The sequence below is a fragment of the Triturus cristatus genome, chromosome 1_2 (assembly GCF_964204655.1).
Source record: "Triturus cristatus chromosome 1_2, aTriCri1.1, whole genome shotgun sequence".
NCBI lineage: Eukaryota > Metazoa > Chordata > Amphibia > Caudata > Salamandridae > Triturus > Triturus cristatus.
Genome location: NC_140580.1, coordinates 847,638,032 through 847,650,330, shown reverse-complemented (window position 1 = coordinate 847,650,330; position 12,299 = coordinate 847,638,032). Strand labels below are relative to the sequence as shown.

General features: G+C 44.2%; 1 protein-coding gene across 2 annotated transcripts in view; it reads left to right on the top strand.

Moving 5' to 3' along the window:
* LOC146868141 (chloride channel protein ClC-Kb-like) overlaps positions 1 to 12,299 on the top strand; it is a 204,960-nt gene that overhangs the window by 98,586 nt on the left and 94,075 nt on the right. For both annotated transcript variants that reach the window (XM_085609015.1, XM_085609014.1), the window contains 2 exons: positions 6,808 to 6,886; positions 8,242 to 8,367. In XM_085609015.1, coding sequence (XP_085465141.1) covers positions 6,808 to 6,886; positions 8,242 to 8,367 — 205 coding nt within the window. The remainder of the gene's footprint in view (positions 1 to 6,807; positions 6,887 to 8,241; positions 8,368 to 12,299) is intronic.

Below are 12,299 nucleotides of genomic sequence, written 5' to 3'. Positions count from 1 at the left end.
GTGCCTCGATAGAATCAAGGCACAAGAAAGCACAAAAACAAAGGTGCAAAACGCGACAAGGGGGCAGGGTAGAAACACCCTGATCCCCTAGGCCTGTTCAGGGGTCCCACAAGGTCCCCCAGGGCCAAAAAAAGTATTTTTTTTAAAAAACAAATCGGCGAGATTCGCGCACCCAGCCAAATCCTGGGGGCAGAAATAAAAAAGTGTGTGGGGGGGTCCCAATCCCCCCCACACTGCCCTGGGGACCACCACCCCCCGGGGCTTATAGAAAATGGGTGGGGGGGCTCGCAGCCCCCCCAGCCCGGGGACCGCCACCCCCCGGGGCTTGAAAGTATTTGCAAAGGGGGGCTCTCAGGCCCCCCCAGCCCCGGGGACCGCCACCCCCTGGGGCAACTTGTCCGTGTGGGAGGGGGGCCACGCGGCCCCCCTCCTGGAGCCAATGATGGCCCTGGGGACCGCCACCCCCAGGGCCGGCTCCTGCAGTGTCCTGGGGTGCCCACCCCCGAGACACTGCTGTTTGCAATGACAGGGCGGGAGCCTCGCGGCTCCCACCCTGTCATTGCAAACTGCTTTGCTTCATTGAAGCAAGAGCAGGGAAACGTGCTCTAGCTTCAATGAAGCAAAGCTGATTGCTTTTCCACATGGGGAGCAGCATGGTAGCTGCTCCCCATGTCCAAAAGCAATCCGGGCAGAAAAGATCGGGATCGGGCCGGAGGCCACGCCCCCTCCTTACACGACTCGGCAAACGCGCCCCCTGGCGCGTTTGCAGAGGGGGAACTAATTCCCCTTGAATACTGGGGGTCCCTGGGGGCCAACTAGCCCACCAGGAACCTCCAGTATGCGCCAGGGGGCTGCGTTGCAGAGAGGTGTAATGAGGCCACACCCCTTTTTACACCTCTCTGCAACGTAGCTCCGTGGCTCTTACTGGCGGTACCTGGTGGCCTAGTTGGCCGCTAGGGGACCTCAGGATTCAAGGGGACTTAATCCCCCAACTTAAAATGCGCCACGGGGCGCGTTTGCACAGTGGTGAAAGTAGGGGGCGGGGCCTGAGGTGATACTGTGCAAACACGCCCTGTGGCGCGTTTTAAGTTGGGGAATTCATTCCTCTTCAATCGAGAGGTCCCTTAGGGGTCAACTAGCCCACCAGGTACCTCCAGTAAGCGCCACGGAGCTGCGTTGCAGAGTGTTGTAAAAAGGGGCATGGCCTCTGAACACCTCTCTGCAATGCAGCTCCCTGGAGCATACTGGAGGTACCTGGTGGGCAAGTTGGCTGCCAGGGGACCTCAGGATTCAAGGGGACTTAATCCCCCAACTGAAAACATGCCACAGGGCGCGTTTGCACAGTGGTGAAGGTAGGGGGCGGGGCCTGAGGTGATATGTGTGCAAACACGCCCTGTGGCGCGTTTTAATTTAGGGAATTAATTCCTCTTCAATCCAGAGGTCCCCTAGGGGCCAACTAGTCCACCAGGTACCTCGAGGAAGCGCCACGGAGCTGCGTTGCAGAGTGTTGTAAAAAGGGGCGTGGCCTCTGAACACCGCTCTGCAATGCAGCTCCCTGACGCATACTGGAGGTACCTGGTGGGCTAGTTGGCCCCCAGGGGACCGCAGGATTGAAGAGGAATTAATTCCCCAACTTAAAACGCGCCACAGGGCGTGTTTGCACATGTCACCTCAGGCCCCGCCCCCTTCCTTTACCATTGTACAAATATTCCTCTAAAATCAGCCGAACTACGAATTCCGATTTACTCACCTGTTATCAGGAGAGAACCCAGGGCTGCATCTTTTAGCCCAGCACTGACCCTGAAAAATAATTCTAAGCGTACTTAACAGTAACTTGTATTTCCTTCCATAGGAATCCATTGTGTGGTTTTCAGCAGAAAATTTTCTAAGTGTCCATTTTTGAAACGTACAAATATTACTCTAAAATCAGCCGAACTACGAATTCCAATTTAACTCACCTGTAATCAGGAGAGAACCCAGTGCTGCATCTTTTAGCCCAGCACTGACCCTGAAAAGTAATTCTAAGCGTACTTACCAGTAACTTGTATTTCCTTCCATAGGAATCCATTGTGTGGTTTTCAGCAGAAAAGTTTCTAAGTGTCCATTTTTGAAACGTACAAATATTCCTCTAAAATCAGCCGAACGACGAATTCAGATTTACTCACCTGTAATCAGGAGAGGACCCAGTGCTGCATCTTTTAGCCCAGCACAGACCCTGAAAAGTAATTCTAAGCGTACTTACCAGTAACTTGTATTTCCTTCCATAGGAATCCATTGTGTGGTTTTCACCAGAAAAGTTTCTAAGTGTCTATTTTCACAAAATAAAAATATTCCTAAAAAATCATCTGTATGACTTAAACACATTCTTTCAACTGTTTACAGGACGTTGGCCAGTGCTGGATCCAGGATCTACCACTGAGTAAGAAAAAGTAATGATAACACTACTTACCTGCTAAGTGAATTTTCTGCCATAGGATAACATTGGTGATTGTATGTGAAAAAATTTCTAAGTGTCAACTTTTAAAATACAATAATATTCCTTAAAAATAACTACTGTAACCAAAGCGCTTTTACTCAACTGTTTACAGGAGATGCCAAGGACTGAATCTAGGATGCAGTCCTGTGGTTAGAAAAGTAATCCATAAAGTAACTAATTGCATTTCACTAGAAATTCACATTGAGCTCAATGTTGCTTTGTGTTTGAAATTGTGTTGCCCGTTGCAACAACTGTAAATACTGTACTTAAAAGTCTGTTGCCTATTTGCCAAGTATTTAAACTAAAGTAATTCATTCTGAGAAAGTATATTTTGTATTGTAATGGATAATGTAATTATAATGTAATTTAAAAAAGTATATCTAAAAATAAATAGTTTTAAAAATATAGTAAATCAGTATAAAAAAAATCAGTATAACAATTAATACATTCAAAACTGTCATTTACAAAACCTTTGAAATTCACTGAAAAAACCATAGGTTTCAGGCCTGATATAGTTAGGAATTAGTATTTAAAAAACCTTTGAAATTCACTGAAAAAAACATAGGTTTCAGGGGCGTTATAGTTAGGAATTGGCATTTAAAAAACCTTAGAAATTCACTGAAAAAACCATAGGTTTCAGGGGCGTTATAGTTAGCTGGACATTTCCCTCGTACAAAACCCTAGAAATTCCCCCGTTATAGTTAGTTTAGCTAACTATAACTCGCGCCCCCGCAATGCACTGCTGATGACGTCACATATTACATCACTCATGACATGGTCAGTGACATCACTGATGACATCACTGATGACATCTGAAATTACATCATTGATGACATCACTGATGACGTCATCCAGTGAGTGTGTGTTTCTGTAAATTTTAAATATGTTTAATATATATATTGGGAAAAACCTATGGAAGAATGAGTGGGTGTATAAGTGTGTGAATGGATGATTTAGTAGGTGCGTGACTGACTCTATAAGTGAGTCATTAAACGTATCTTACTCCAGACTAGTGACTAAACTATGTGAATGTCTGTATCTGTCTGTCTGTTGGTGTATAAGCGGCTGCATGGTTTTGTGAATAGCTATATGAGAGTTTCTATGGGTTATTGATTGGTTGTCTGAGTATCTGTTTGGGTGCCTGAGTGTTTGTGTGGGTGGGGTGTGTGTGACTCTGTGCATACATGTGTGAGTGGGTGATTCTATGGGTGCATGGTTTTAAGAGTGCATCTGTGATGGAGTGTATGGTTGGGTGAGTGTATGTATGGGTGTGTTAGTGATTAAATGTATATCTCAGTGGTGCATGTGTGAGTAGCTACATATGTGAAAGGCAGTATATATGTGTGTAAGAGTATATAAGTGGGTATATGTGAGAGTGTGTGATTGTTAGAGTGGCTGTATGGATGAGTGTGTGCTTGTATCAGTGATTGTATAAGAGCATAAGAATGTGGTACTATTTTTATGAGTAAGTGAACTTGTGTGTGTATAACTGCATAGGTGAGTGAATGGGAGTGTGATTAATTATTTGCATGACTGACTAGGTGTGAGAGTACCTCTATGGATGATTGGTGGTGTGTGAGTGTCTATGTAGGTGTATAAATGCATATGATAGTCCTGTACTGAGTGACTGTAAGTATGATAGACTGTACAGGTGAGTGAGTGGATGTGTGTGTAGATCTAAGAGTCAATGAGTGGGTATGTAGTTATTGGTATTGGAGTATCTATGGTTTTGAGAATGGACGTCTGAAATTTTGATTGAGTAAATCGAAGGGTGTGAGAAGATGCACTAATTTATCACATGGATGACGTCATCAGTGATGTCATCAGTGATGTCATTTCAGATGTCATCAGTGATGTCACTGACCATGTCATGAGTGATGTAATATGTGACGTCATCAGCAGTGCATTGCGGGGGCGCGAGTTATAGTTAGCTGAACTAACTATAACAGGGGAATTTCTAGGGTTTTTTACGACGGAAATGTCCAGCTAACTATAACGCCCCTGAAACCTATAGTTTTTTCAGTGAATATATATATATATACACATATTAAATGAGTGGTTTTGGTAGCATAAAGTACTGGTTGGGTGACGTTTTTGGTGTACTATTCTGTAGTTTCCTGTAATAAGAGCTACTTTGGATGCAAGGTATTTGGCCCGGAGAATTAGATTAAAGAAGAAAGGGAGGAGGTTTGGTACCACAAGTTGAAGGTGAAGTAAATTTTGTGTGGGGCACTTTTAGCATATTGTATCAGAAATCTGTTTTATTTGAGTTTGTTTTACATTATTCAATAACATTGCAATAAAACAACCACTCTCCCCCATGTAAAGTATAGTTGACAGCATTCTCAGTGTCTCAAGTTTCATACTTAGGGCATTATTTAGGCCCCTATGATATGGCTGCCAAGCCTCTGGGCTGAAGGAGAGCTCACCTCCTCTGACCGATCCTGCCCAATTAAAGGGTTTTCAGCAAAAGGTCAGGAAATCACTGCAAAAACTTCTGCTGAGGACATGATAGGTGCAGTTTCCACAAACAGCCAGCCCGCCATGTCATGGTGCCCTTGGTTTGCTTTTTTCCCCACAAACAATCCACCAGAGCAGCTGGGCGTTCCTGCAAAAAAATATCAGTGCCCCAGGTGTACTTGGAACTTTATTCCCAGTATGTGGGTGACAGTTTTATTTGTTTGCTGAAGAGGTGGTGCCATGATTTATCTGGTGGTCCCAGTAGAGAAGTACGGTCAAGGTATATTTTGGGGGCCCCTATACTGAACAAATCTGAATTTTATCCCACATGTCCTGCTATTTTATGCTCCTGAGGCCAAACAAGACTAAAGTAGATGTTTAACTTTAACATGGTCACACACCAACAGCTGAAATATGTCAGAACACTAAAAACCCAAGATAACACTGGGCTGAGAGACTGAGTCAGAGGTAGATGTAGGCAGAGAAAGAGAGAGAGGTTTAAGAGACAGAAATAGAATAGACAGAGGTCAAAAATAGAGAAAGTTTGCTTTCCCTGGGTTCCCCCGTGGAAGGTGGGAGCCCTGGTCAATTGCCCATGCCTTAAAACATCTGTGCTGCACCCTAAATATGGCTCTCTTTTACTAGCTGGCTGAGTTGGAGTGTAGGGTTATATGAGGGGCTTGCCGAGCTGGGTTGGAGCCCCAAGAGCAAATACGCCAAAATAAACGACGCAAGACCATGAGAGACTTATTCACAACAGAAAACATGACCATATCAAGATAAATAGAACTTTGCAATGTCAAAAATTCAGTCTCCACATGTACAATATTGATAACATCTTACTATGTACATAGAAACCAGGCTGGTAAATTCCTAATGCATAATTCTTCCATGCCCTATCATAAAAAGATTAGTAATAGACCACCAACTGGTTCCCCAAGCATCTCTGAATCCAGATCAATTGCTAAGACCTGGAGGCCCCTGATGAATTCCAGATGTCATATTCTGCTTCCAAAACAGGGTGCAGTGCCAGCTCAGATACTGATCCAAACAATGCAGAAGGCATCCCTGTGAGGACCCCCTTCACCATTCAGTAGATGTGCCTGTACAACGTGGCCATACTTGGTCCCATGGCGCAAGCCTCACTTCCCCATTGCACCACAGTATTATTATGGAGTACCCTCAATGGACTAGGACCAGTTGCTTAAATGTCCCACCACCCCTCCCTGTCAACATTGGAACTCCAAAGCCCATACTTGGGATGAAAAACGCAGGTCCAGGAATTTGCAGCAAAGTTGATGAATGATTACAAGGTGATTTCAAGTCGGTCTGGTGTTGCAGGGGGGTTACTGAGGGTCCCAGGAAAAGTGAGAGGGTACTTCCTTCATTGCCCTCGCTTAAGTTTGTGTGGTGGACACGCCCTCTGTATTTCAGGCCAATCGCCGCCCCCACCTGGCCTTTGAACTTTTTCCACGGGAGCCACCTTTTGCAGATTCCCGCTGCAAAAAAAGGCAAAATATAAAAAATCTTCAGCTGTTACCACTGACTGATCCTCTGCCCCTGCTGGGCCTGTACCTAATGCCAGGACACCCAAACTCCAGGTGGCGTGTGGGCAATGTCTTTAGACTGCTGGGAAAGAGTGAGTGTCTTAGACTTGGGCACTCAGTTGGGGGCAATCGGAGTAGATTTTTTAAATTCAGGGTGGGAGTGGATGAGTGTATGTGAGAGATTTAGGAAGGACTCGGTGGGATCTGGTGACAGACTCAGGTTTAGGAGAAAAATAGGTGTGCTCTGAAGTACATCTCACTTTTAATTTACTACCAGTGACTATTTTGTTTGTCACCTGATTGAGGTTTTCATGTTTTTTGCAGAACAAGAGTAAACAATATGAGATGCTTGTGGCAGCTGCAGCAGTTGGGGTCTCCACTGTCTTTGGTGCCCCAATTAGTGGTAAGTGTAATTGAAAGCTGATGGGGTTGTGGGAACATGGGGGAGTTGAGATATGACATATCTCTTTGAGCTTGAGGGAGTATCCTTTATTTCTATACAGATCTTTGAAACTGGCAACAATGTGGTGTTGGGAAGGAAAGTATATTTTTATACTAGGTTCCTACTTGCACATATGCATTTGAGGTGATGCTATGTCCACCAAGCACTATGAGCATAATGGTGGAAGCTCCCATAAACTAGGATGTGGTGGCAGAAACTATCAAAACCTGCAGCATGTCAGCATATTTTCCTAAAACCTGGGCCATCCTGGTCAAAGGTCCCATAAACTGAAACAGGTTAGCATTAAAATAAAGATTTGCCCCCCAGAGTCAGGTTTATTTGCAATTGAAGAATCATTAGTTGGAAGACAAGAGCTTTCTGATGCGGTGAATGAGTTCCAACAAAAGGAGCGGATCCACTCCAAGATCCACCCTACGATGCAAGCCCTCAGATCAGGGTGACATATGGTGCTGGGTGGCATGAGCTCCCAGAACCAAAGCAACTTGTTTTCTCAAGTTCAAGCGCAGCTAGCAATCCATACAAAACAGCATGACCACAAAGAACTTAGAACAACGCAACCTGAAATCTGAGAACCCAGAGAAGATTGGTGAGAGCTCTTACAGTGAGTAACTGGTGGTATGCATTCCAGAATTAACAGAAGACATCACAGGTGGCATGCACTCTCCCGACCTGAAGCCTGGTGACGTGTGTTCTTTGATACAGGTAGTAGGAGAATCTGGAAATATAAGAACAATGACTTTTGCTCTAAAATCCTAAAGCATTGCGGCATTAGTTGCCATAAGCTAGAGCATAGTGGTATATGCTCCCAAGAGCAGGGTAGCATGAACCACTATATGAGGAGCATGGTTGTCCGAGCTTGCAAACCACATAGTAGGTGGTTGAAGCTCCCAGGGCTGTTGCAGGATGGCCTGAACTCCTAGAAGTTTCAGAATACTGAGCAGTTTATAATGCTCTACTATAACATGAAGTTTGTAAAAAAAAAAGATTGGCCTGAGATACCAACATCAAAACCAGGCTGTCATAACTCACCAGAATCTCGAGCAGGGTGGGGTATGACTAAATCTGGACACTATTGCTAGGGCCTCTTCAATCAGGAGCAAGATGGTAAAAACTTCACAAAATGGTGGCTCAAGTAAATTGATGCAAACTCTACTCCTGATGTCTGTTCCATAAAAAAGCATGAGTGTTGCATCAGACCCTTCCTTCTCTGCACAAAAACTAATTTGGAAATCCTTAGCCAATGGATGGAGCTCAGCATGACATACTAACCAGACCCTCCTCTTCCTTCCTTGTAGGTGTCCTGTTCAGTGTGGAAGTCATGTCCTCTCATTTTGCTGTGAAAGATTACTGGAGAGGCTTTTTTGCCGCCACCTGTGGTGCATTAGTTTTCCGACTGCTGGCCGTATTTAACAGCGAACAAGGTACATTTGCCATTTTTTTTCCAGAAAGCAATTGCTGTGTTCTATTTGCTGAGCAGTGACACTCACCACCCCACTCCAAAATATGAATCTTTTGGAAAGAAGTCTTAACAGGCAAATTTAAAGTTTGGGATATTCTGTCTGGGGAGAACTGGCGACGCTGGTTTTGGGGCTTCCAACCAGTCAATGGTATGAAGTAGACAGCATTAGCTGGACATTGAGACATCAGTTGATATTGGCAGCAATGTTGAGCATTGCTAGTGTATGGGAGAGAGTGGAGGCTCCTACACTTTTAAACTGACTGCATAAAATCTGGAAAATAATGGTGAGGGAATGTTTCTTTAAATAGCTTGTCTAAAAGTTGAGATAGGTCGCCCGCAGCTTAGCTGCTGATGGTAGACTAGTTGGCAAAAAACGTCTTGGAGGCTGCAGGCCCAAGGAGACAAAGACTTCTTGGACTTGGGACCTCTTGGTCTATAATGTGTTGGGCTTAAAGACAACACAGAGATGCCTTAAAGTGGGATAAGTAGACACTGGCTGGTCGCCACAGCTCTCAGATTGAGCAATTTGTGGAATACCTAGTGGGACAGTTGAGAAAAGTTTATTTGAAGAGCACATAAGTACGTTTATAATCTGTGGAGCTTAAGAATACCCAACATCTGTGATTTCTCTCTTGATGAAACGAAGGTGGGGAGATGAGTGGGTAAATGGGGTGGATGAGGAAAGCGGACAGAGATAAAATAGGCATGTGGTTAAACAAAAATATTTCAAACTAGTTACGTGCTGCACCACCATGTTCTCTGTATCTTGTTATACTTTGGCCGTGGACCCTAGCAACTAATAAAGTCACATTTCTCAGTAGTACTCCTGGAAATGGCTCTGAATTCCAAAAATGTGAAAAATTAACTCTCAACAGAGGAGTAAACATACCAAAGTAGATTTCTGACTTTTTTATATTTGGCCTATAAATATTTTTCTCTAATTAGTGCTTTCCAAAGGATATATAGATCAGTCCAGACGGAAGGCTCAAAGTGGCTCCTATTTTCCATGCAGTACATTCCTTGCACAATGCATCAACTCAGCAACAAGTTTATTTGTGTTTGTTATTCAATGTGTTTTATTATTTATACGCTCTGCATTTTTATTGCTGTATGTAGTGATTTCAGAAAAGCATTTTAAGTACGCACTTCCTAATGCAAGCCTCCTCCCCCCATCTTCCCCAGCTGTGTGGCAGTACTCAGAGTGTTTAGAGGATTAAGAGGACACTCAAGGATAGGAAACACTCCTTGAGGGTGTTGTGTCACAGTGGAGAGTGAAAGCATAAAGCTATCGAGACAGAGCTTGTACTGTAATGCTCTCCGAAGGCAAGTGAAGAAGTGGCCCTTTCCCTAATCCCAACATCACATTATTGTGGGTAACTTTCCCAAGTTCCATTGCGGGTCATGCCATCTGCTCTGGGTACTTTCCTAAAGGTAGTTTTCCAAGGGAAAACAGTGTTCTTCTCTTGCAACAATTTGTCCTTGGTTCCCAGGCCTTCTCCTGTGCGAAGCACAACGACCTTCCTGTATTGACAAAAAGCTATATGTTTGTAACTTCTTCTCTCCTGACATGAGCAAGAACAAATTCCACAGCACACATGAAATTCAGCTATTAATTCTAAAGCAAGAGTTTCCAGGGAACTGCATTCAGGCCTACAAGATTCAGCTAACATAAAAAACCAGCATATGAGCCTATACGAATTTGCATAGGAAAATAAGGCACATTCAAATAATGCATTTACCTATGTAAAACAACACAATTATTGAACACATTTAGTACATGGATAATTGTCAGTTTCACAACACGAATTCTTCACGTTAATGTTTTCTGCAGGTTACATTCATTTTCTACATTAATTCCCCATGTCACTTTAAATGGCCTAAGCACCTCACACTTCGGATGAATACATTTAAAAATTCTAACAACGCACATTAATAGGACAAAAGTTTATATGCAGGTGTGCTCTACACATCTGATTTTAATGCACCCCTACAAACAAAATGCAATTTCCGCTACATCAAGAGTATGAATATAGATGGGTTTTGGGACAAAATCAGCATCCTTCCACCAGGACATCTTTAATGGTCCGCCTGCACAGTACTTTGAAAGCTTGAAGTTGTAAACTGTGCCCAGCACAAGGTGATTCCAGGTGCAGGGAGAATGAGTGTCACATCAATGCTCCCGAAAGGCTTGCCTGCGTTACATAACTGCTTCTACCTCCGTTCTTCCCCCCATTCAGAGACCTCTAGAGATATATATACTTATGTCAGTGTTGGAGAATGCGCCCACTAGAGTAAAACTTGATCTGCAGAAAGATTACATCACCACTTTCATGCCCCAAAATGTTCATTTCTAAATATGTTGTTTCAACAACCATACTCATCACGCTTGGCCAGTTGGGCTGTGTGACTAAGGGCCGGATGCAGAAAGACCAGTTTGCAAACCAAAATGTACAGTGTGTACACCAATTGGTTTGCAAATAAGTATGCAACCTGCTTGTGACATAGCTCAAAAAGCAAGTTGTTCATTTGCAGCTGGTTGCAAAACAACCTCTCTAATGAATACTAATTAGGCACGTCACAATTTGCGACCCCCTGTGATGGGCTGCAAATGCGTGACTGGTAGCCTGCAAGGACCGGCAGACCACCATCCTTGCATTATCTTTCTCACACTGGAAACATTTTTAAAAGCAGCCTGTGTCTATTAAAAAAATAGATGTCCCTTTGAAAAAATATTTCCCCTTTGAGAACTCGTCCCAGGAAGCTGGGACTTGTCCCCTTAACAACTCCCTCCTCTCCCTAAGGATTCCCACAATGACAGCTTCCCCATTGAAAATTTGCCATCGGTATGGTATCTGATCAATTGTTTGCGACCTCACTTGCAGTGATAATCCATTAATACAAGTATTGATACAATCAATTGCGACTGCCAATTGAAGGGGAACTGGAGTCCCTTTCTCCCTCGCTCTTATTTGTGATGGGCTGTAAAACCCGTTTTAACCCCTTCCCCGCTCATGACGGCAACCGTGGCTCATGACGGAGTGGTTCCGTCATGCCGCGACCGTTGGCGGCCGCTCCTCCCACGCGGCGCTGTTTCCCCGCCTGTGCGGGGAGACAATGCAACTGGGCGGAGTCATGACGGAACCACTCCGTCATGAGCACAGCTCAACCGTGGCTCATGACGGAGTGGCTCCGTCATGAGCACAGCGCCACCGCGCTGCCCCCCCACACCCCCCAGCGCTGCGGCAGAATTCCCGCCGCAGCGAAGGGGTTAATAGTCGGCAAGTGTTGTACATTTGAAAATACTCTGAGGTGGCAAAGTGTGTGATTTTTGTGAATCGCCGGATTTGCAACTACAAGATTATTTTAGACATCAAGCCCTAAGTGAGGTGAGGATTTTACACACACTGTGTTTGACACTTGGTCCTCTGTTTAAAGTCTCATCCAGGTCCAGACTCTCCTTGCAAAGTGGGGATATCTGTTAGGAATTTGACAAAGATGGTAGATGACCCTTCTGACATAAATTTCCAACATACATTTCTGATATAAATTTTGAGCATTCGTGTCAAACGTAATCTTCAGAAAGAGCCCTTACACTTGATCATCAGTTGCAAAGGGTCATGCAGCTAGAGCCAACTTCTCATCTGTATCTTGGACACATATTTAGGCAGGTGCCACACCTTGTGACTAGAATGCCAAATTACAGTTGTTTGCATGGTCTGGGCAATGCTCATTTTTCAAACTACTTCAGAACCAGTTTATTCTCTCAAGGGGTTGGATTGTAGTCAAATCTTCAAAACGTACTTTACTCTGAGAGTTATTGTTCTTTTCTATTCTTCGTGCTGACAAGGAATCTGCCTGGCAACTTATAAACATAGCAGAACAATGTTAACCTGG